The sequence below is a fragment of the Dendrobates tinctorius genome, unplaced genomic scaffold (assembly GCF_039654945.1).
Source record: "Dendrobates tinctorius isolate UK_male_01 unplaced genomic scaffold, ASM3965494v1 ptg000016l, whole genome shotgun sequence".
NCBI lineage: Eukaryota > Metazoa > Chordata > Amphibia > Anura > Dendrobatidae > Dendrobates > Dendrobates tinctorius.
This window is the reverse complement of record NW_027361684.1, coordinates 42,760,346-42,784,963: the sequence shown is the minus strand read 5'-3', so window position 1 is coordinate 42,784,963 and position 24,618 is coordinate 42,760,346. Positions and strand designations below refer to the sequence as shown.

The 24,618-nt window shown below is 48.1% G+C and overlaps 1 protein-coding gene across 2 annotated transcripts in view; it reads left to right on the top strand.

Annotated features, from left to right (window-relative positions):
* Positions 1–24,618, top strand: part of MKS1 (MKS transition zone complex subunit 1) — an 84,657-nt gene that overhangs the window by 28,407 nt on the left and 31,632 nt on the right. For both annotated transcript variants that reach the window (XM_073565751.1, XM_073565750.1), the window contains 3 exons: positions 5,367–5,423; positions 16,440–16,482; positions 19,865–19,927. In XM_073565751.1, the coding sequence (XP_073421852.1) occupies positions 5,367–5,423; positions 16,440–16,482; positions 19,865–19,927 (163 nt within the window). The remainder of the gene's footprint in view (positions 1–5,366; positions 5,424–16,439; positions 16,483–19,864; positions 19,928–24,618) is intronic.

Sequence of the window (24,618 nt, the reverse complement as noted above, 5' to 3'; positions counted from 1 at the left end):
CCACAATATCAGACAGTCCCTGGTTTTCAGATCCGGGTGCAGCTCTCCCTCACAGCCAGCACCGGACACTGTTGCTCCCTCATGCTGCTTAGCCGCCTTCCCCTCTCGGCAAGATGGCGCCAGCAGGCTCAGCGGTTTTCCGTTCCCACAGGAGAAAAACATCCAGGGTAGTCGCAGGGCCGGTCAGAGGCGCTGGCGCTCTGGTAAGTGCTGAGTTTTTCTCCCTTCTTGGACCCATCGGGTGCAGGGCTCTGCAGCCATTGGTATCCAGTGCCTGGAGGGAGCTCTGCAGCCGTGCATCCTCTCACCTCAGCGTCCGGACACGACCCTGTCCCTGACTTGTTTGAAGTACAAGTTAGGGTTGGGTTATAAAAAAAAATAAATAAATAAATAAATAAAATAAATACCCCAATCTCTGATGATCCCTTGGAGCACCATCAAATCCATAATCATCAAATTTAAAGAACATGATACCACAGCAAACCTGCCAAGAGAGGACCTCATCATGCTGAGGGGATGTTTTTTGGCAGCAGAGATAGGAAAAATGGTCTGAGTCGAGGGGAAGATGGATTGAGCAAAATCCAGAGAGCATGATTCTCTGAGACCCCAGAGAACGTGATTCGGGTCGGTTTTTGCTGACCCTTGTGTTGCGGTATAACGGAGACCGCCAAAAAAAAGTCAGATTCTCCATTTAATTTCTCTCTCCTCTGATGTGATCGCACATCAGAGGAGACCAAAATAGGGTCCCCGATTTCCCCCCCGGTATCTCCATTGTCCTTGCCACCCCCCTTGAAGTCTCCTGGGCCGCCAGCGTCTTCTTCTGGGAGAAAATGGCAGATATATGCACAGTGCTTCCGCCGAGTTCTGCTAGCAGCAATAGGAAATTTTTCCTATTGGTTCATTTTGATCACTGTGATAAGCCCTATCACAGTGATCAAAATAAAAAAAATAGTAAATCAAACCCCCCTTTATCACCCCCTTAGTTAGTTAAAAATAATAAAATAAAAAAATGTATTTATCTCCATTTTTCTCATTAGGGTTGGGGCTAGGGTTGGGATTACGGTTAGGGTTGTGGTTATGGTTAGGGTTGGAAATAGGGTTATGGGTGTGTTCGGGTTAGGGTTGGAGTTAGAATTGGGGGGTTTCCACTGTTTAGGTACAACTGAAGGTCTCCAGATGCAACATGGTGCCACCATTGATTCCAGCCAATTTTACATTCAAAAAAGTCAAATGGTGCTCCCTCCTTTCTGAGCCCTGCTATGCACCCAAACAGTGGCTTTTCCCCTCCCCACATATGGGGTATCGGTGTACTCAGGAGAAAATGCACAACAAATGTTGTGGTCCATTTTCTCCTGTTACCCTTGTGGGAAAAAAAAAAAAAATTTGGTTCCAAAGTAAACTTTTTGTGAAAGTAAAAGGTTAATTTTTTCCTTCCATATTGCTTTAGTTCTCGTGAAGCACCTGAAGGGTTAATAAACTTCTTGAATGTGGTTTTGTGCACCTTATGGGGTGCAGTTTTTAGAATGGTGTCACTTTTATGGTGGGACGATTAAAGGATTATCTTATCTTATCTTTTAGTTATTTTCTGTTATATTGACCCCCCAAACTCACTCCAAATGTGAGGTGGTCCCTAAAAAAACTGGTTTTGTTAATTTTGTTGTAAAAATAAGAAATTGCCGGTCAACATTTAACCCTTATAACGTCCTAACAAAAAAAAAAAAAAAAAAAATGATTTCAAAATTGGGCCAATGTAAAGTAGACATGTGGGAAATATTATTTATTAACTCTTTTGTGTGACATCTCTCTGATTTAAGGGCACAAAAACTAAAAGTTTGAAAATTGCCAAATTTTCAACATTTTTGCCAAATTTCCATTTTTTCATAAATAAACGCAAGTTATATCGAAGAAATTTTATCACTAACATGAAGTACAATATGTCACGAAAAAACAGTCTCTGTCATCTCTCTCAGGATCAGTGGGATCCACTGTAGCGTTTCAGAGTTATAACCTCATAAAGTGACTAGAGTTGAGCGAAACAGTTCGGCCAGATTCAAAAGTCGCCAAAGTCTGGTTTCGCCGACCGAAACCCGACCACAGCGCGAAGTCGGCCATGCGGTCGGCAAAACGAGCGCCAAAGTCTGTTTTCCCAGAATGCTTGCACGTGACTTTTTTTCAGCCACTGAGCAAGGACGTACACTGTGGGGAGAGAGAGATTGAGATGTCGCGCACTTTAAAAAAAAAAAAAAAAAAAAAAGCGGTCCGGCATGTAGGTGTGTTTCCTGTCCTCCACTCCCTGCCGACTTTGCTTCCCTATTGACTTGCATTGGGTTTCGTGTTTCAGTCAGACCTTCGACTTTTCACGATAGTCGGTTGATTTCGTTCGACTTTTGAGAAAGTCGGGTTTCTTGAAACTCGACCCTAAAAAAGGCAAAGTCGCTCATCTCTAAAACTGACAGTGGTCAGAATAGTAAAAATAGGCTTGGTCATTAAGCACCAAATTGGCTCTGTCACTAAAGGGTTAATTACTTATTATATGATCATTTTATTATTAAAACAAAATAAATTGTTATATTTTAAGTGTTATTTTCTTCTGCAGCCGCTTGAGGGCTGCCATTTTATTTGCTGGTGTATAAGTATCTGAGCACAACACTTACATATCCCAAATACAGCAGCCATCGGGGACCAGCCATTGATGTTTGACTGTATCTCATTTATTGTAGCTGCCTGAGCTGTGAACTGGGCATGCAGCCTGGGTTTTCCAGTTCACATCTGTAAGAGAAGCCAAGTGACATTTTATTGTAGCCCAGAGTTGTGCTCTGAGATACAATTTCCCCCTGTCACCACTCACACAGTGTTCCGCGGGTGGTGACAGGATGCAGTGGCAGTGAGCACATCGGCAGCCTGGTATTAGTAGTATAATGTCAGGCTGCCGACTTGTGTTGACTGCCACTGTCACCACAGTGTTCAGAGCACAGCAGTGAAATCATCATGTATTACACAGTCTGCTGAGCCGTGTATATAATCATATCATGTATGATACAGTCTGCTGAGCCTTGTATCTAATCCTATCCTGTGTGATACTGTCTGATGAGCCGTGTATATAATCATATCATGTATGATACAGTCTGCTGAGCCGTGTATATAATCATATCATGTATGATACAGTCTGCTGAGCCTTGTATCTAATCCTATCCTGTGTGATACTGTCTGATGAGCCGTGTATATAATCATATCATGTATGATACAGTCTGCTGAGCCGTGTATATAATCATATCATGTATGATACAGTCTGATGAGCCTTGTATATAATCATATCATGTATGATACAGTCTGATGAGCCTTGTATATAATCATATCATGTATGATACAGTCTGCTGGTCTTGTATCTAATCCTATCCTGTGTGATACAGTCTGCTGAGCCTTGTATCTAATCCAAGCATGTGTGATACAGTCTGCTGAGCCTTGTATCTAATCCTAGCATGTGTGATAGTCTGCTGAGTCTTGTATCTAATCCTAGCATGTGTGATAGTCTGCTGAGCTTTGTATATAATCATATCATGTATGATACAGTCTGCTGAGCCTTGTATCTAATCCTATCCTGTGTGATAGTCTGCTGAGCCTTGTATATAATCATATCATGTATGATAGTCTGCTGAGCCTTGTATCTAATCCTATCCTGTGATACAGTCTTCTGAGCCTTGTATATAATCCTATCCTGTATGTTGCAGTCTGCTGAGCCTTGTATCTAATCCTAGCATGTGTGATACTGTCTGCTGAGTCGTGTATCTAATCCTATCCTGTATGATACAGTCTGCTGAGCCTTGTATCTAATCTTAGCATGTATGATACAGTCTGCTGAGGCTTGTATCTAATCCTAGCATGTGTGATACAGTCTGCTGAGACATGTATCTAATCCAATCATAGATCGTGTGTGATACAGTCCGCTGAGCAGAGTACCTCCATGCGTCCTCATGTCAGGATCACTCTTGCAGTGACCAACAACATCGCTCTGCACTATAATCCAAAACTTTATTATCCTCTCCCCTCCTTTTGCAAACACCCAGAAGAGTTGGGGAGTAGTGATGTCAGACCCATGAGCAGACCCCGCCCACTTTTACTGCAGCCGTAAGGCGTTCTAGCGCTACTCTAGATTTTCATGACAAATATCATCAGCTGCTCCCCCTAGTGTTTAAAAGTTGAAAATATCAAAGCTTTCTAAAAAATTTTTTAGATTTATACCATTCAATTTTTTTTTTTTTTAAATTAAAACAGTAAGACTTATTTTTTTAAAAATTGAAAAAAAAATCTATTGACACATTCCTTATAAAGAAAAAAGTAAAAGAGTATAATAGTGCACTATGGGAAAGATCTAAGTACAGCTTGAAAACATTGACATTTTTAAGAAATGAAATCTGAGCTCTGGTTGCTGGGGGGAATTAAACAGTTTTTTTTTTATAAGTAAGGTTAATGTTTTTCTTTGTTTACAGCAAAGCAGCTAAACTTTGTGTGACCTGAACGACCCTCGTGTGTACAAGATCTCTGCACATTGTAATAGTTAATTTCCATACATTTGCAGAGTTTTTCACAGAAGAGAAAGGAAACCTACATTTTTCATTCAGGACTTGATTTTCATGTTAGAACGCCCTCTGTTTAGAAATACCATGTTTTTCGGATTATAAGACGCTCCAGATTATAAGATGAACCCCAAATTTTGAGGAGAAAAATAGTAAAAATTTTTTTAAATAAAATGTTGGTGCTTCTTATAATCCATGCGTCTTATTGCTTACCGAGGGTGGTGGCTGCGGTGAAGCGGGGTCCCAGGGTCGCTGCTGAAGGAGGCAGGAGTGGGGTGATGCTGCAGGCCGCAGGCTTGGATGAGGGGGTGTCCGATGTGCAGTGCGCCACGGCAGGTTTTGGTGCTGCGGATCTTGGCATTAAGATCTCGGGAGATGAGATTTCAGCGCTGAAATCTTATCTCCCGAGATCTTGATGCCGAGATCTCCATCTGCGCATGCGCCACCCCCCCTGCGGCCATTTTCCCGGAGTCCACCGCACAGGAAACCACGGAACTGTGGGGGCCCTGTCCTTGCAGGAAATGTCGGCAAAGCCCCCCCTTGCAGCAGCGGACACCCTGGGCCGCAGCGCCTGGCACCCCCTCATCCCAGCCTGCAGCAACAGTACTGGTAAAGTATATACGCATTATAAGACGCACCCCCATTTCCCCCCCAAATTTTGGGGAAACAAGTGTGTTTTATAACGCGTAAAATACGGTACTCTGGTTTCCTGGATGTGGACTCTTTTGAATGTGGGGCAGAGCAGTAATTTGCCTTACTTATACCTTTCCTATTGTGTGATTTATTTTACAGTTGTACGGTAGGCATAAAGAATACCTAAACAACCTGGTGGGCTCAGATTTTGAGATGGTAAGTTATCCTGTGTCTGTGGCCTTTACATGTAACAGTTACAGCTGTTTTTAGGTATATTCCTTGTGACGGAGAATAGTAAGTGCACATAAAATAAAGGAAATTCTCTGCACCTTCTCTTTTAATTTCACATTTTGCTATGATCTTATGTCGTCTTATATTGGAATTAACTCTGAAAAAATATATAAAAAGAAAACAATTATCTTCTGTTTGTGATCCTGGAGGTCAGCTACACCCACCATCTTTTTTTTTTCCCCTCACTGTCCGTCCTTCATCTGGCCTTAACACATTAGGTTGCAGCAGGAATCTTCCCCCTTTGACCTACTGGCAGTAGTTTAAAAAAAAAAAAAAAAAAAAAATAGAGGACCGATAACCTCTGTATGTCGGCCATACTCTAAACACGTCACTAAATATGACTAATCGGCTTCCGAAACACTTGACTCTCCAGTAGTACGAAAAGCCAAATTCTTGTAGCAAGGAGAAATACTTAGAACATGTCCTGTTTATATGTCATGTGTATTACAGGAAACCTGACTCCAGGTTTCTCCTTCGTCTCATTGGGGGACACAGATACTGTGGGTGTATGCTTCTGCCGCTAGGAGGCTGACACTAAGTGAAAAAAAGAGGTTAGCTCCTCCTCCGCAGTATACGCCCTCGCCCCTATTGCGGGCGGAAATCAGTTTTTTGCTTACTGTCCTATGGAGGCACACACACAGTCTGGATCTCTCCAGACTATTTCTTTCTAGTTTACTATGAAGATGAGACAGGGGCGACGGATCCTATTGAAAGGGTCCGATCTCCCCAAACCATCAACGGGCGAGCACGCGTTGAGTATCGTCTCCGCGTATACTTTCCCGCACCGAGGGACATATCTGGGACTTTTCCCCAGACTTCTATTTTTGTTTGTTATTTTATGAAGATGAGACAGGGGCAACGCATCCTATTGAAAGGATCCGATTTCCCCAAACCATCAACGGGCGAGCACGAGCGAGTATCCCTAGACGTATCCTTTCCCGCGACGTGGGATATTATGCCAGACTTAGCCCTGTCCACCCCTAGGTATTGAAACCATGGGCTTGCACAGAGGCACAAGACTAGTCTGTGCGGCCCCCACTGCTCCACCAACACTAGACGGCGGTGTTGCAAGGTGGCGGACGGTCCCTCTCCTCACCCCCTGAAGGCGTTAGATGGAGCTAGGGTGCCTGCACCGTCCTATTTTTTATCAAAGACCCCCTCACATACCTGCGCTCAGGCTGAAGAGGATCATCGGTGCGAAGATTTCGGGCAGGGTGGATACCCAGGTAAGGGCTCTATTGGGAGCCATCAGATCGCTCCTGCACAACGGAGTCATTGTTCCAGTGCCGGAACACGGAAGAGCTCAGGGGTTTTATTCCAACCTTTTTGCGGTTCCCAAAAAGGACGGGTCTGTCAGGCCTGTTTTTGAACCTAAAGCTTCTGAACAAATTCATCAGGATCAGACATTTCCAGATAGAGTCTCCGTTCAGTCATAGCGGTCATGGAGCAGTGAGAATACTTGGCCTCATTTGACAGCCAGAACGCATTTCTGCATATTCCCATTTTTTCCTCATCATCAGAGGCGGCTACACTTCGCCATCAGCGTTCAGCATTTTCAGTTCGTAGCGCTACCCTTCGGGCTAGCCACGGCTCCCAGAGTGTTCTCAAAGGTTATGGCAATTGTCAGGGCCACACTGCATTCTCGAGGCAGAGTCCTCTTGCGTTATCTGGACGACCTCTTGGTCAAGGGCCCGTCAATACGGACATGTGAGGAAGGTGTCAACATCACGCTAGATACCCTTGCCACTTAGATGGTTGGTCAATGCAAAGAAATCATCCCTTGTGCCAGCTCAGAGGATCTCCTTCCTAGGAGTGATCTTCGACACTTGCTGAAGGTTGATAATTCTCCCTCAGGAAAGGGCGCTAGTCTCCGTCAGGGAGTCCGGACACTACGCCAACCAGTCCCTCATACCATCCGATTCGCGATAAGGATCCTAGGGAAAATGGTGGCAGCAATCGAAGCGATACCTTTCGTACAGTTCCATCCTTCACCCCCTGCAGCACGCCTCGTGTCAGCCTGGGACAAGAATACTTTCACGCTCGATCGGCGGTGCAAACTGTCCTCTCAAGTCAGGCAGTCGCTCGGATGGTGGATAACCAGTTCCTCTCTGGCCTAGGGGAAACCTTTCCCCCCATGTCATGGGCTGATAATGACAATCGACGTCAGTCTCCCCGGTAGGGGAGCGGGATTTCGCCACCACACAACCCAGAAACGGTGGTCGCCACAGGAGGCACGCCTCCCGATCAACTTATTGGGGGATACGAGCAATTCGGCTGGCTCTGCAGAAGTTTCATCACTTTCTAGCAGGCCGCCCCGTCCGGATTCCATCGGACATCGCCACGGCAGTGGTTTACATAATTTGTCGGGGGCACCCGCAGCAGAACAACCATGCATGAGCTGGAGCACGTTCTTCAGTGGGCCGAAGCAAACCACTCGGTGATTTCGGCTGTCCACATCCCGGGCGTGGAAAATTGGGCGGCAGACTTCCTCAGCCGGCAGGGTCTTGCATCCGGAGAGTGGTCTCTACATCCCGAAGTTCTTCAACAGATTTGTCAACTGTGGGGAGCTCCGGATGTGGACCTGATGGCTTCCAGAGTGAATGCCAAGGTGCCAACATATGTCGCTCGGGCCAGGGACCCGCAGGCATTTGCGGTGGACACGTTGGTTCTGCCATGGAACCAGTTTCGCCTCCCATATCTATTTTCCCCACTGCCACTACTCCCGAGAGTCAGCAAAGGGATCAAGACGGAAGGGGGGCCGGCGATTCTGCTGGCCCCAGACTGGCCCCGTCGAGCGTGGTACGCAGATCTAAGGCAGCTGCTCGCCGATGTTTCTGAGCGCCTGCTAGAGCACCCAGATCTACCGTCTCAAGGGCTAATTTGCCACGCGAACTCGGGGACCCCGTGTTTGACGGCAGGGCCGTTGAATCTTGGATTCTAACTGTCACACTTACCGCTCCCGCTGGTCCCATGCGCCCCGCCTCCACCGCGATCTCAGCTCCTGCCGCGTCCTCCTCTGGCTCCACGCTGCCCGTGACCTCCGGGCGTGCCCGCCGTTCCAGCGCGCCCCTGCAGCAGGCGTGCGCCCACCGGCACTCCAGTCTCCTGCCCCGCAGTCAGCCTGACTGCTCTGCCCGGGGCGCATCCGCAAACTCACACACCAGGTCTTAGCATTGCCTAGCCGGTCCTTCTCTCCGCCTCCATGACCCTGCTGATCGACCCGGAACTCATGTCCCTATAAAAGGCAGCCTCTCTTCTGGATCGCTGCCTGATCGTCTGTGGTATTCCATGACAGACTCTCGGGTCCACCTAATCCTGCCTAGCACCCAGCCTTGCTTTAGCATACCGCCTTGCTTCACCAGCCGAACTCTCACCGCCTTTGCATTCTCTTCCAGAGCCCGCCGGTCCAGTCCGTTCCTGCCTCCTCCCGTGTGTGACTCTCCTGTCTGACCCTGCCTGCTCCTGTGCCCCGGTCCTCCTCTCCATTTAGCCCTGCAGCTGTCCTTCCTGTGTTCTTCGGACGGTCCTGTCTGCATTCCATCCCGGTGACTGACGTACTACTCCTCCAGTTGTCCCCAAGGTATTAGCTTCCGCGGCGATAGTCTCCTCCGGGCCTGCCCCAAATGCTCCCTGTATAGGGGGTGGTACACCTGGCCCGCTCGCCCGGGGGTAGGTTCGTCATCGCGGTCCTGTGGGTTCACCCTTGGAGTCCCTCCAGCCTTACAGAACGATCAGGCCATGGACCCCGCTGGTACCCCGACGGAACTTTTGTTCCTACGGGAGAATCAGGCGAGAATCATGTCCTTCCTCAAGAGCATGGAGTCCCGCCTCTCGTCGTTGCAGGCCTCGGATCCAGGGAGTGCCACCCAGATCGTCGGTCTCCAACAGGAGCCTGCCCAGCAGCGCGACACTCAGGCTCACATCCTGAATTACATGGCCTCAGTGGATAACCGCCTGCTTGCCCTCCAGACTGCTGCCGCAGCCCCGGCACAGCCTGCGGTCCCGCTTCCATCTCCTCGTTTGGCTAAAGCCCCGCGATACAGTGGCGACCCCAAAACGTGTAGAGGGTTTTTAAATCAGTGCCAGCTACACTTTGAGTTGCTGCCACAACAATATCCCACTGATCGAGCCAAGGTGGCGTTTATTGTGTCCCATTTAGAAGGAGAGGCACTAGCTTGGGTTAACCCCCTCTGGGAACGAGATGACCCATTAGTTGCTCAACTCTCCTCTTTCCGGGACACCTTTCGTAAGGTGTTTTATGAGCCGGGCTGCCTGGCCTCTTCCACAGAATCACTGTTCAATCTTCACCAGGGCACGCTCTCGGTAGGTCAGTACGCCATTCGGTTTCGCACCCTGTCCTCAGGGTTGGGCTGGAACAATGAGGCCTTGGTGGGAGCCTTTTGGAGGGGTCTCTCAGGTCGAATCAAGGATGAGTTGGCGGGTCGTGATACTCCCACCTCTCTGGAGGATCTGATCTCTTTGGCCACCCGTATCGACCTACGCTTTCAGGAACGATCTCGAGAGCTCGCCAGAGAGAGAAGGTCTCCTCGCGCTCCACCGGCTGCCCGTAGTCCACCCCGTTCCCGCCCAATGTCAGCCTCCACGGTCCCGGTACCGGAACACATGCAAGTGGATCGCCTCAAACCGGTAGAGGAGCGCCGGAGAGAAAGGGTCGAACAGAGGCTCTGTTTCTATTGTGGGAGTGCGTCTCACTTTCTTCGTTCCTGCCCCATACGTCCGGGAAACGCCTCCGCCTAGGACAGGTAAGAGAGGCCTCCCTAGGTAATTGTGACTCCTCTCTACCCTTGACTCTTTCGGTCCTTTTGCATCTAGGTACTAAACATTTTTCTGAATGGGCCTATATTGATTCTGGGGCAGCTGGTAACTTTATGCAACTTGAGGCGGTTAGGAGACTTCGGATTCCTGTCAGATCCCTGGAGACCCCTCGGCAGATTGCGTCGGTCGACGGCCAACCCCTCCAGGAGTCCGTTACTCAGGTCACAGAAGAAGTGGAACTTCAGGTCGAAGCCTTGCACCGGGAGAAGATAGTATTTTACGTGCTGCCTTCTTTATCCCATACCATTCTTTTGGGCCTTCCCTGGCTAAGGACACACAAACCTATCCTGGACTGGCGTTCTGGAGACGTCCTGCGGTGGGGCCAACCTTGCCAAAATAAGTGCCTGCTCACCGTACAGCCGCAAAATTCCTCACGTTCTAGGTTGATGTCGACCGAGCTACCTTCTGCCTACTGGGCCTTTTTGGACGTCTTTGACAAGAAGGAAGCAGAGACCCTGCCTCCACATCGTCCATATGACTGCCCCATCGACCTTGTCTCCGGTTCCACGCTGCCTCGTGGTCGAATCTATCCGCTGTCCCCTTCCGAGACTCAGGCTATGTCTGAATACGTCCAGGAAAATCTGGCCAAAGGCTTTATTCGCAAGTCGTCCTCACCCGCGGGAGCCGGGTTCTTTTTTGTCAAGAAGAAGGATGGGTCCCTTCGTCCCTGTATAGACTATAGAGGTCTCAACTATATCGCCATTAAGAACAAATACCCCCTTCCTCTCATTCCGGAGCTATTTGACAGTCTATGGGGTGCACAGATCTTCACGAAATTAGATCTCCGGGGGGCCTACAATCTGGTCCGGATCCGCTCTGGCGATGAATGGAAGACCGCCTTCAACACCCGAGACGGCCACTATGAGTACCTAGTTATGCCCTTCGGCTTGTGTAATGCCCCCCGCAGTGTTTCAAGAATTTGTTAATGACATATTCCGAGACCTCTACGTCTGCGTGGTGGTTTACTTGGACGACATCTTGGTATTTTCTCCGGATCTGTCTACGCACAGAAAAGATGTACGCCAAGTCCTACTTCGTCTGAGAAAACATTGTCTCTATGCCAAGCTTGAAAAATGCGCCTTCGAACAGTCGTCACTGCCGTTCTTGGGTTACATCATTTCCGACTCTGGCTTGTGCATGGACCCTGGAAAAGTGACCGCCGTACTCAATTGGCCGCGTCCCCAGGGAATCAAGGCAATCCAGCGGTTCCTAGGATTTGCCAACTATTACCGGCAGTTTATTCCACACTTTTCCGCTCTGACCGCTCCAATCTCCGCTTTGATCCGTAAGGGAGCCGATCCTCACCACTGATCTACCGAGGCCGAGAACGCCTTCCGAACCTTGAGGCAAGCCTTTGCCACAGCTCCCGTGCTACACCGTCCAGAGGCTAACAAGCCATTCACCCTCGAGGTGGATGCCTCTGCCACCGGAGCCGGTGCGGTTCTCTCCCAGAAATCTCCTTCTGGACGGTTGGTCACCTGCGGCTTTTTCTCCAAGACGTTCTCCCCTTCAGAGAGAAACTATACCATCGGAGACAGAGACCTGCTCGCCATTAAGCTAGCCTTGGAGGAGTTGCGATATCTTCTGGAGGGAGCCGTACACCCACTCCAGATCTTCACTGACCACAAGAATCTAGCATATATTCAGTCTGCACAAAGGCTTAACCCTCGGCAGGCCAGATGGGCGCTATTGTCCTGGTGATAAGAACCTCAAAGCGGATGCCTTATCCCGATCCTTTCTGGTCTCTGATAAAGAGGAGGAACCTTCACACATAGTGGAGCCTAGCAAGCTTATCGTAGTCGCTCCTATTTACCTGGCTTTCTTACCTCCCGCTAAGACTTTTGTCCAAGACAACGACAGGAGACGAGTTCTACATTGGGGTCATGCCACCAAGTTAGCAGGCCACGTCGGTCTCAAGAAAACGCTCTCCCTCGTCTCTCGCTTTTATTGGTGGCCCTCCCTGCCTCAAGATGTCCGAAGCTTCATCGCCTCTTGCCCATCTTGTGCCAAGAACAAGGTTCCTCGGCAGCGACCCTCTGGTCTCTTGCATCCACTTCCGGTTCCCTCGGCCCCGTGGCAACATATTGAGATGGATTTTATTACGGATCTACCTCAGTCCTCGGGCCACACCGTCATTTTTGTGGTCGTGGACCGCTTCTCCAAGATGGCCCACTTCACCCCTCTACCCGGATTACCTTCCACTCTCGAACTGGCGAGAATTTTCAGATCTCATATCTTCCGGATCCATGGCTTCCCCAAGCACATTGTCTCGGACAGAGGGGTTCAGTTTACCTCGCGATTCTGGAGGGCCCTATGCAAGATGATGGAAGTAACGCTGGACTTTTCCTCCGCTTACCATCCTCAATCTAATGGTCAAACGGAGCGTACGAACCAAACTCTCGTGACGTATCTCCGACATTTTTCCAACACCCACCAGAACGATTGGTCCAGCTTACTCCCTTGGGCTGAGTTCGCTTACAACAATCATCCCAGCGAATCCTCCACAAAGTCACCCTTCTTTATTGTCTACGGGCAACATCCTGGTGTACCTCTGCCGGTACTCCCGGCCTCGGGTGTGCCGGCGGCCGATCTTCTGACCGAGGAGTTCTCCAGGGTCTGGCAGGAGACCAAAACTGCACTTAAACGAGCACGTGACAGATTCAAGAGTCATGCCGACAAAAGACACCTAGATTCTCCGTTGTACCATCCTGGGGATAAGGTTTGGCTATCCTCAATTTGTCCGTCTCAAAATTCCCTCTTATAAACTGGGTCCCCGGTACATCGGTCCTTTTGAGATTTTAGCTTGTATCAATGATGTTGCCTACAAGTTAAAACTCCCCGCTTCGCTACGGATTCCTAACTCGTTCCATGTGTCCCTCTTGAAACCGGTCGTACTTAATCAGTTCCACGCTTCTGCTGGCCGTGCCCCCGTGCCCGTTTCTGCACAGGATATTTTTGAGGTTAAGGAAATTCCTGCCATGAAAAGGTCCCGAGGTAAAACCCTTTTCTTAATTGACTGGGAGGGTTTTGGCCCAGAGGAGAGATCTTGGGAGCCCCGGGAGAACATTCAAGCCCCTCAAATTTTAGCTAAGTTCCTTTCCGACCTTAAGAGGAGGGGGCGTAAGAGGGGGGTTCTGTCACACTTACCGCTCCCGCTCCTGCTGGTCCCATGCGCGCCGCCTCCACCGCGATCTCAGCTCCTGCCACGTCCTCCTTCTCTGGCTCCACGCTGCCCGTGACCTCCGGGCGCGCCCGCCGTTCCAGCGCGCCCCTGCAGCAGGCGCGCGTCCGCTGGGACTCCAGTCTTCTGCCCCGCAGTCAGCCTGACTGCTCTGCCCGGGGCGCATGCGCAAACTCACACACCAGGTCTTAGCATTGCCTAGCCGGTCCTTCTCTCCGCTTCCATGACCCTGCTGATCGACCCGGAACTCATGTCCCTATAAAAGGCAGCCTCTCTTCTGGATCGCTGCCTGATCGTCTATGGTATTCCATGACAGACTCTCGGGTCCACCTAATCCTGCCTAGCACCCAGCCTTGCTTTAGCATACCGCCTTGCTTCACCAGCCGAACTCTCACCGCCTTTGCATTCTCTTCCAGAGCCCGCCGGTCCAGTCCGTTCCTGCCTCCTCCCGTGTGTGCCTCTCCTGTCTGACCCTGCCTGCTTCTGTGCCCCGGTCCTCCTCTCCATTTAGCCCTGCAGCTGTCCTTCCTGTGTTCTTCGGACGGTCCTCTCTGCATTCCATCCCGGTGACTGACGGTCTACTCCTCCAGTTGTCCCCAAGGTATCAGCTTCCGCGGCGATAGTCTCCTCCGGGCCTGCCCCAAACGCTCCCTGTATAGGGAGTGGTACACCTTGTCCGCTCGCCCGGGGGTAGGTTCGTCGTCGCGGTCCTGTGGGTTCACCCTTGGAGTCCCTCCAGCCTTACACTAACCCAGGCAGGGTTCGGAAGCAAGGTGGTCGCTACAACGATTAGCGCCCGGAGGCCTGCTTCAGCATGAATTTACCACCACACCTGGAAGGTGTTCTTTGCTTGATGTCGAGGCCGCGGTGTTTCTCCGCTAAGATTCTCGATCTCCAACATCTTCATTTTTCTCCAGTCGGGCTCAGAGAGCCCGGATAGCTCAGTCGGTAGAGCATTAGACTCGGGCTTTGCCCCAGGTTTCCACAGGAGACAAATGTCGGCCTTATCAGTCCTGTTCCAGTGCAGGGTTGCTACCAATTTGCAGGTGAAAACTTTTCATCCGGGGAGTGTCCCCACTTGATACCTCCCTATATGGCGCCGATGGACGCCTGGGTTCTTAACATGGTCCTAAGTGTTCTGCAGGAAGCTCCATTGGAACCGCTTCAGGATATCGCTTTGAGGTACCTTTCCTGGAAGGTTGTTCCCCTAGTGGCCATCACTTCCATCAGGCGGGTTTCAGAGCTGGCGGCTCTATCCTGCCGAGCTCTGTTCCTCACTTTCCATAGGTATAAGGTGGTCCTCAGACCAGCCCCTCCTTTTCTACCGAAGGTCGTGTCCTCTTTTTCACATCAATGAAGATGTTGTTTTGCCTTCATTTTGTCCAGCACCGGTGCACCGTGTGGAAGAAGGCTCTTCACACGTTAGACCTGGTAAGAGCCCTCCGGAGGTACGTGTTGCGGACAGCACCCTTTCCTCAGACTGACACGCTGTTCGTGCTCCATGAAAAACGCAGGAAGGGACTCGCTGCCTCGTCGACCATAGCCAGATGGATTCGTTTGACTATTCAGGAGTCCTACTGCATTAGAGGCACACCGATTCCAGCAGGGATCAGAGCGCACTCTACCCGGGCGGTGGGCGCCTCTTGGGCGCTTCGGCATCAGGCTTCGACGGAACAGGTTTGCAAGCCAGCAACGTGGTCCAGCCTGCACACATTTACCAAGCATAATATCCATGCTCAGGCCTCGGCGGATGCAAGCCTGGGTAGAAAGATTCTCCAAGCAACGGTGGCGCACCTTTAAACAGGAGGTGCATGTAGCTTGGATCGGTTAGTAAATCTCCCACCCAGGGACTGCTTTAGGACGTCCCACAGTATCTGTGTCCCCCAATGAGACGAAGGAGAAACATGGATTTTTGTGAGTACTCACCGTAAAATCCTTTTCTCCGAGACGCTCATTGGGGGACACAGCACCCACCCTATTAGCCAGTTGGCTCTTGTTTAAATGAATATGTGTTTACTTATTTGATATAAGGGTGGTGTTTTCCTTTGGACATGTTGTACCTGTATTAAGGCTGATTTGTTGTCCTCCTACTGCTTTGGCACCAAACTGATTTCCGCCCGCAATAGGGGCGAGGGTGTATACTGCGGAGGATGAGCTAACCTCTTTTTTTCACTTAGTGTCAGCCTCCTAGCGGCAGAAGCATACACCCACAGTATCTGTGTCCCCCAATGAGCGTCTCGGAGAAAAGGATTTTACGGTGAGTACTCACAAAAATCCATGTTTTTGCTTCCTAACCTGAGACGGAGACCCTGATTCCAGCAATGTGTCACTTACCGGGCTGTTAGCTGTAGTTTTTATAAAATCACAGTTTTATCAGCAGGAGATTATCACTAGTGGACAAGTAAACCTGTCGCCATGTAGTCCTCCATATTCATGAGCGCTGTATATTACCGCCTCCACCATTTTCTGCCTAGTGTAAACACAAATCTGCCAATCAGTGGTGTGGACGGGGTTATTCACCGCTCAGAATTTGGAGTATTGGTAGATTCTTCAACAAAGAAAATGGGAAGTGTACAAAAAATTCAACACAGACCGGTAAATGATACGTTGCTGGAATCAAGGTCTCTGTCCCTACATCATGCTGTGCTCAAATGGGGCCGCAAAAACCTAGTCACAGATTCACATTAAACACCAAAGTCTCAAAATGTGTGCACAAATATGCATCAGGCAAAATTAGTGACCTTTCGAAGTTTTTTTTTTTTTTTTTTTTTTGGCGACGGTTGTTTGATGAATTCCCCCGTCTGCTGTTTTCTCCTTTCTTGGTTCCACAGTTGACCTTTGTTATATATTAGATATTAATTGAAACAATACAGTGTTACATGTTTTGTTATTAACTGAGTAAAGGAACCATTTTCTCTTTGCAGCCGCCCACTGGGGCTTTGCGAGTTTTTATAAATGGAGAAATCGGTAAGTGAATTCCTGAATGAACTACGGTACTTTGTGATGTATTGCTATTATTCGGATCATTACTGGTACACAGAGTGGGCAGTTACTTGTTATAGTTTGTGACTATAGGATCTTTTCTGCAGAATTTTTGTGGACATTCACATTTAGACACAATGAGCAAGGTGGAATATCAGTTTTTTTGGGGCTTCTGTGTCATGTTATGTATTTGCCATGTGAAAAGTTGTCCTGCACTAATGATAATAATAAAACTCCATTTGTGATCCCCTCACAGTAGAAAGTAGCCCCTATATAGCATTTATGCTTACGTCTCCTCCTCTGGCCCCCGTGCAATACTAAAATTACTTTTCTCAGTCACTTCATTGGCGGACACAGGAAACCATGGTGTACGCTGCTGCTGCCAGGAGGCTGTCACTAAGAATTACAACTACAGTGGGTACGGAAAGTATTCAGACCCCTTTAAATTTTTCACTCTTTGTTTCATTGCAGCCATTTGGCAAATTCAAGAAAGTTCATTTTTTTCTCACTAATGTACACTCTGCACCCCATCTTGACAGAAAAAAACCCCAGAAATGTGGAAATTTTTGCAGGTTTACTAAAAAAGAGACACTGAAAGATCACATGGTCATAAGTATTCAGACCCTTTGCTCAGTGTTGAGTAGAAGCACCCTTTTGATCTAGTACAGCCATGAGTCTTCTTGGGAATGATGCCACAAGTTTTTCACACCTGGATTTGTGGATCCTCTGCCATTCTTCCTTGCAGATCCTCTCCAGTTCCTTCAGGTTGGATGGTGAACGTTGGTGGACAGCCATTTTCAGGTATCTCCAGAGATGCTCAATTGGGTTTAGGTCAGGGCTCTGACTGGGCCAGTCAAGAATTGTCACAGAGTTGTTCTGAAGCCACTCAATTGTTATTTTAGCTGAGTGCTTAGGGTCGTTGTCTTGTTGGAAGGTGAAGCTTCCGCCAAGTATTAAGTCCAGAGCACTCTGGAAGAGGTCTTCATCCACGATATTACTGTACTTGGCCGCATTCATGTTTCCTTCAATAGCAACCAGTCGTCCTGTCCCTGCAGCTGAAAAACACCTCCATAGCATGATGCTGCCACCACCATGTTTCACTGTTGGTATTGTATTGGGCAGGTGATGAGCAGTGCCTGGTTTTTTCCACACATACCGCTTAGAATTATCACCAAAAAGTTCTATCTTCTCATCAGACCAGAGAATCTTATTTCTAATAGTCTGGGAGACCTTCATGTGTTTTTTTAGCAAACTCTATGCAGGTTTTCATATGTTTTGCACTGAGCAGAGGCTTCCGTCAGGCCACTCTGCCATAAAGGCCCGACTGGTGGAGGGCTGCAGTGATAGTTGACTTTGTGGAACTTTCTCACATCATCCTTCTGCATCTTTGGAGCTCAACCACAGTGATTTTGGGGTTCTTCTTTACCTCTCTCTCCAAGGCTCTTCTCCCACAATTGCTCAGTGTCTGGACGGCCAGGCCTAGGAACACTTCTGATGATCCCAAACTTTTTCTGTTTAAGGATTATGGAGGCCACTGTGCTGTTAGGAACCTTGAGTACTGCAGAAATTCTTTTGTAACCCTGGCCAGATCTGTGCTTGCCATAATTCTGTCTCTGAGCTCCTTGGCCAGTTCCTTTGACCTCATGATTCTCATTTGGTCTACCATGCACTGTGAGTTGTGAGGTCTTATATAGACAGGTGTGTGCTTTTACAAATCAAGTCCTATCAGTTTAAACACAGCTGGACTCCAATGAAGGAGTAGAACGATCTCAGTGAGGATCACAAGGAAATGGACAGTATATGACTTAAATAGGAGTGTCTGAGCAAAGGGTCTGAATACTAATGACCATGTGATATTTCAGGGGGGTTTTTTGTAATAAATTTGCAAAAATTTCTACATTTGTTTTTTTCAGTCAAGATGGGGTGCAGAGTGTACATTATTTATTTAGAAAAAAATGAACTTTTTTGAATTTAGCAAATGGCTGCAATAAAACAAAGAGTTAAAAATTTAAAGGGGTCTGAATACTTTCTGAACCCACTGTAAGAAGAAAAAGTCTGTGGCCCCCTTCAGTAGTAATGTGCATCATTGTTCAAGTGCACCAGTAATGTCGCCCCTCTGTTGCTGTAATACAGTAGTAAAGGAGATTATTGCACTTACTCGTTCTTATTTTATGCTTTGATATTGTTGCAACATCCCGTATTGTGGCTCCATAAATTAATAATATAGGAGCTACAATGGAGATTAATGTCTCTTTTTGTTGCCATCATACACTAATAATATCCCCCATTTGGCCCTATATGAAAATAATAATGTCCCCTGTTATGGCTCTTTGGTAATTAATTTTCCTAATACTGGACCTTTGTTTAATAATTTCCCCCATTCTGGCCCTTTTTTTTAAATAATATCTCCCATCCTGAGCCCCTTGTTTAATAATGTCTCCCACCCTGAACCCTTTGTTTAATAATGTCTTCCATCCTGGTCCCCCTGTTTATTAATGTCTCCCACCCTGACCCCCTTGTTTAATAATGTCTCCCATCTTGGCCCCCTTTTTTAACAATGTCCTCCATCCTGATCCCACAGTTTAATAATGTCTCCCCTCCTGACCCCCTGTTAAATAATGTCCCCTATTTTGGCCCCCTTTTTTTTAATAACACCCCATCCTTGCCCCCCTGTTTATTAATGTCCCCCATCCTGGCCCCCTATTTTAATAATGTCGCCCATCCTGGCCCCCGTCTGGTTAATATTGCCCTCATCCTGGCCCCCGTCTGGTTAATATTGCCCCCCATCCTGGCCCCCGTCTGGTTAATATTGCCCCCCATTCTGGCCCCCGTCTGGTTAATATTGCCCCCCATCCTGGCCCCCGTCTGGTTAATATTGCCCCCCATCCTGGCCCCTTTGTTTAGCAATGTCCCTTTCCATAATATTTTAAAAAGAAATAAGCGATCCTTCTTGCCTATCCTCTCTCCGACGCCGAGAAGTGTCTCTCCTGTAGCCGGCGTGAAGCAGCTCATGGCAGTGACATCATGCGCCAACTGCGTCCTTCACGCTGGGGTAATCTGGCAGCCTCTGACAGGCCTGCAGCGTGTATAACGATTGTGGTGCAGGATTCCGGGGATACTGTGTCCTGCTGTGTATTTCAGCTGACTGGATTATACATGGCTCCGCATTTTGAGCACTGCTAGATTTGCAACAGAGAAAGCAATGATGCATCACTGGAATCAGGGTCTCAGCCCCTACATCATGCTGCTCTAAGATTACATAGTACAAACCTGCTGACAGATTCTCTTTGTGTGATTATTTTACATTTAAAGCAGCTCATTTTTAGTTTAACATTTTATTCTGTTCTAATTTTTTTTCTTACCCCAGTGTCTGCACATGAATATGAATATGATAACCTCTATGTTCATTTCTTCATAGAGCTACCAAAAGGTAAGTATCTGAGCAACATGAAGTCTTTAATTATTTCCAGATATGCAGGACACATTCGGACAGGAATTCAAGTGTTTCTGTAGGGAACAAGAGAGATGTGATCCGACAACTGATGATTCTTCAATTGAGTATTCCCACAAATATATGTACAGTTGTGCTCAAAAGACCCCGGCAGAATTTTTGCTTTCTTGGTCTTTTTTCAGAAAATATGAATGAATGATAACACCAAAACTTTTTCTCCACTCATGGTTAGAGGCTGGATGAAGCCATTTATTGTCAAACTACTGTGTTTTCTCTCTTTTTAAATCATAATGACAACCCAAAACATCCAAATGACCCTGATCAAAAGTTCACCTACCCTGGTGATTGTGACCTGATAACATGCATAGACGTTAACACAAATGGGTTTGAATGGCTACTAAAGGCAACATCCTCACCTGTGACCTGTTTGATTGTAATCCGTGTGTGTGCATAAAAGCTGAGTAATATAATAGAGAAATAGGGCGCACCACTACAGCAAAAATAATAATGGGAGGTGCAACCCAAGTAGCAATTTGGACAATAATGAATAAAAGGGAGAAAGCGCTACCGGAATTATGCACACTACACCATAATATAACAGAGTGAAGTAAACACAGCATTTATTCGTACACAAAAGAAAAGTGCAAATATAAACTAGATGTGTATTTCCTGAAGGAAGTACAGATAGTGCTTTGAAATGGTGCCCGGGGTGCCCCTTTAAGAGAGACTTGCCTGCTGCCCTGCAAGACTTTCAACTCAGGATCCATTTTAACTGTGGGTGCCTCTCAGGGGCCACTTTGGTCACAGGGTCTGATTTGGTGGGTGGGGCCCCTCAGGATCCGATTCGGTGGCCTGGGCTCCTCCAGGACTTCAGTTGGTGGCCGGGATTCCTCAGGGTCCGATTTTGTGGGTGTGGCCCCTCAGGGTCCGATTTTGTGGGTGTGGCCCCTCAGGGTCCGATTTTGTGGGTGTGGCCCCTCAGGGTCCGATTTTGTGGGTGTGGCCCTTCAGGGTCCGATTTTGTGGGTGGGGCCCCTCAGGGTCCAATTTTGTGGGTGGGGCCCCTCAGGGTCCAATTTTGTGGGTGGGGCCCCTCAGGGTCTGATTTTGTGGGTGGGGCCCCTCAGGGTCCGATTTTGTGGGTGGGGCCCCTCAGGGTCCGATTTTGTGGGTGGGGCCCCTCAGGGTCCGATTTTGTGGCCGGGGTCCGATTGGGTCCGATTTTGTGGCCGGGGCCCCTCGGGGGTCCGATTTTGTGGCCGGGGCCCCTCGGGGGTCCGATTTTGTGGCCGGGTCCCCTCGGGGTCCGATTTTGTGGCCGGGTCCCCTCGGGGTCCGATTTTGTGGCCGGGGCCCCTCGGGGTCCGATTTGGTGGCCGGGGGGCCGATTTGGTGGCCGGGGCCCCTCGGGATCCGATTTTGTGGGTGGGGCCCCTCAGGGTCTGATTTTGTGGGTGGGGCCCCTCAGGGTCCGATTTTGTGGGTGGGGCCCCTCAGGGTCCGATTTTGTGGGTGGGGCCCCTCAGGGTCCGATTTTGTGGCCGGGGTCCGATTGGGTCCGATTTTGTGGCCGGGGCCCCTCGGGGGTCCGATTTTGTGGCCGGGGCCCCTCGGGGGTCCGATTTTGTGGCCGGGTCCCCTCGGGGTCCGATTTTGTGGCCGGGGCCCCTCGGGGTCCGATTTGGTGGCCGGGGGGCCGATTTGGTGGCCGGGGCCCCTCGGGATCCGATTTGGTGGGTGGGGCCCCTCAGGGGTCCGATTTGGTGGGCGGGGCCACTCTGGGTCCGATTTGGAGCCTGGGGTCACTCAGCTTTCGATTTGGCGCGCCGGCCCTTTAAGACTCATTTCGGTGCGCCGGCCCTTTAACCCCTTCACTACCAAGGGTGGTTTGCACGTTAACTCCCGGGCCAATTTTTACAATTCTGACCACTGTACCTTTATGAGGTCATAACTCTGGAACGCTTCCATGGATCCCGGTGATTCTGACATTGTTTTCTCGTGACATATTGTACTTCATGTTAGTGGTAAAATTTCATTCAAATAACTTGCGTTTATTTGTGAAAAAAACGGAAATTTGGTGAAAATTTTGAAAATTTTGCAATTTTCCAACTTTGAATTTTTATGCCCTTAAATCACAGCGATACGGCACACAAAAAACTTAATACATAACATTTCCCACATGTTTACTTTACATCAGCACAATTTTGGAACCAAAATTTTTTTTTGTTAGGAAGTTATAAGGGTTAAAAATTGACCAGCGATTTCTCATTTTTGCAACACCATTTTATTTTTAGGGACCACATCACATTTGAAGCCACTTTGAGGGGTCTATATGATAGAAAATACCCAAAAGTGACACCATTCTAAAAACTGCACCCCTTAAGGTGCTTAAAACAACATTCAAGAAGTTTATTAACCCTTTAGGTGCGTCACAGGAATTTTTTGAATATTAAAAAAAAATGAACATTTAACTTTTTTTCACAAAAAAAATACTTCAGGTTCAATTTTCTTTATTTTACCTAGGGTAACAGGAGAAATTGGACTGCAAAAGTTATTGTGCAATTTGTCCTGAGTACGCCAATACCTGATATGTGGGGGGGAACCACTGTTTCGGCGCATGGCAGACCTCAGTAGGGAAGGAGCGCCGTTTGACTTTTTCAATGCAAAATTGGCTGGAATTCAGATCGGACGCCATGTCGCGTTTGGAGAGCCCCTGATGTACCTAAACAGTGGAAACCCCCCCAAGTGACCCCATTTTGGAAACTAGACCCCCCCAAGGAACTTATCTAGATATGTGGTGAAAACTTTGAACCCACAAGGGCTTCACAGAAGTTTATAACGTACAGCGGTTCAATTAAAAAATCATATTTTTTCCACAAAAATGATCTTTTCACCCCCAATTTTTATTTTTCCAAGGGTAACAGGACCCTAAAAATTATTGTGCAATTTGTCCTGAGTACGCTGATACCCCATATGTGGGTGTAAATGACTATTTGGGCGCATAGCAGAGCTCGGAAGGGAAGCAGCGCCATTTGACATTTTTGGCTAGAATTGAGATCGGACACCATGTCGCGATTGGAAAACCCCTGATGTACCAAAACAGTGGAAACCCCCCACAAATACACCATTTTGGAATCTAGACCCCCCAAGGAACTTATCTAGATGTGTGGTGAGCACTTTGAACCCCCCAGTGCTTCACTGAAGTTTATAACGTCCGGGCGTGAAAATAAAAAAATCGTATTTTTTCCACAAACATCATCTTTTAGTCCCCATTTTTTTATTTTCCCAAGGGTAACAGGAGAAATTGGACCCCAAAAGTTGTTGTCCAATTTGTCCTGAGTACGCTGACACCCCATATGTGGGAGAAAACTACTGTATGGGGACACGTCGGGGCTCGGAAGGGAAGTAGTGACGTTTTGGAATGCAGACTTTGATGGAATGGTCTGCGGGTGTCATGTTGCCTTTGGAGAGCCCCTAATGTACCTAAACAGTGGAAACCCCCCACAAATGACCCCATTTTGGAAACTAGACCCCCTGAGGAACTTATCTAGATGTGTGGTGAGCACTTTGAACCCCCAAGGGCTTCACAGAAGTTTATAATGCCCAGGCATGAAAATAAAAAAATCGTATTTTTTCCACAAACATGATCAATTAGTCTCCAATTTTTTTATTTTCCCCAAGGGTAACAGGAGAAATTGGACCCCAAAAGTTGTTGTCCAATTTGTCCTGAGTACGCTGATACCTCATATGTGGGAGAAAACTACTGTATGGGCACACGTCAGGGCTCGGAAGGGAAGTAGTGACGTTTTGGAATGCAGACTTTGATGGCATGGTCTACGGGTGTCATGTTGCTTTTGGAGAGCCCCTGATGTACCTAAACAGTGGAAACCCCCCCACAAGTGACCCCATTTTGGAAACTAGACCCCCTAATGAACTTATCTAGATGTGTGGTGAGCACTTTGAACCCCCCAGTGCTTCACAGAAGTTTATAACGACCGTGCGTGAAAATAAAAATATCGTATTTTTTCAACAAACATCATCTTTTAGTCCCCATTTTTTTAATTTTCCCAAGGGTAACAGGAGAAATTGGACCCCAAAAGTTGTTGTCCAATTTGTCCTGAGTACGCTGATACCTCATATGTGGGAGAAAACTACTGTATGGACACACGTCGGGGCTCGGAAGGGAAGTAGTGACGTTTTGGAATGCAGACTTTGATGGATTGGTCTGCGGGTGTCATGTGCGTTTGGAGAGCCCCTGATGTACCTAAACTATTGAAACTCCCCACAAGTGACCCCATTTTGGAAACTAGACCCCCCACGGAACTTATCTAGATGTGTGGAGAGCACTTTGAACCCCCAAGTGCTTCACAGTTTATAACGCCTGGGCATGAAAATAAAAAAAACATTTTTTTCCGCAAAATTATATTTTTGCCCCCAATTTTTTATTTTCCTAAGGGTAACAGGAGAAATTGGACCCCAAAAGTTGTTTTGTAATTTGTCCTGAGTAGGCTGATACCCTACATGTGGGGGTAAAACACTGTTTGGGCGCATGGCAAAGCTTGTAAGGGAAGGAGCACCATTTGACTTTTTCAACGCAAAATTGGCTGGAATTGAGATCAGACGCCATGTTGCCTTTGGAGAGCACCTGATGTGCCCAAACAGTGGAAACC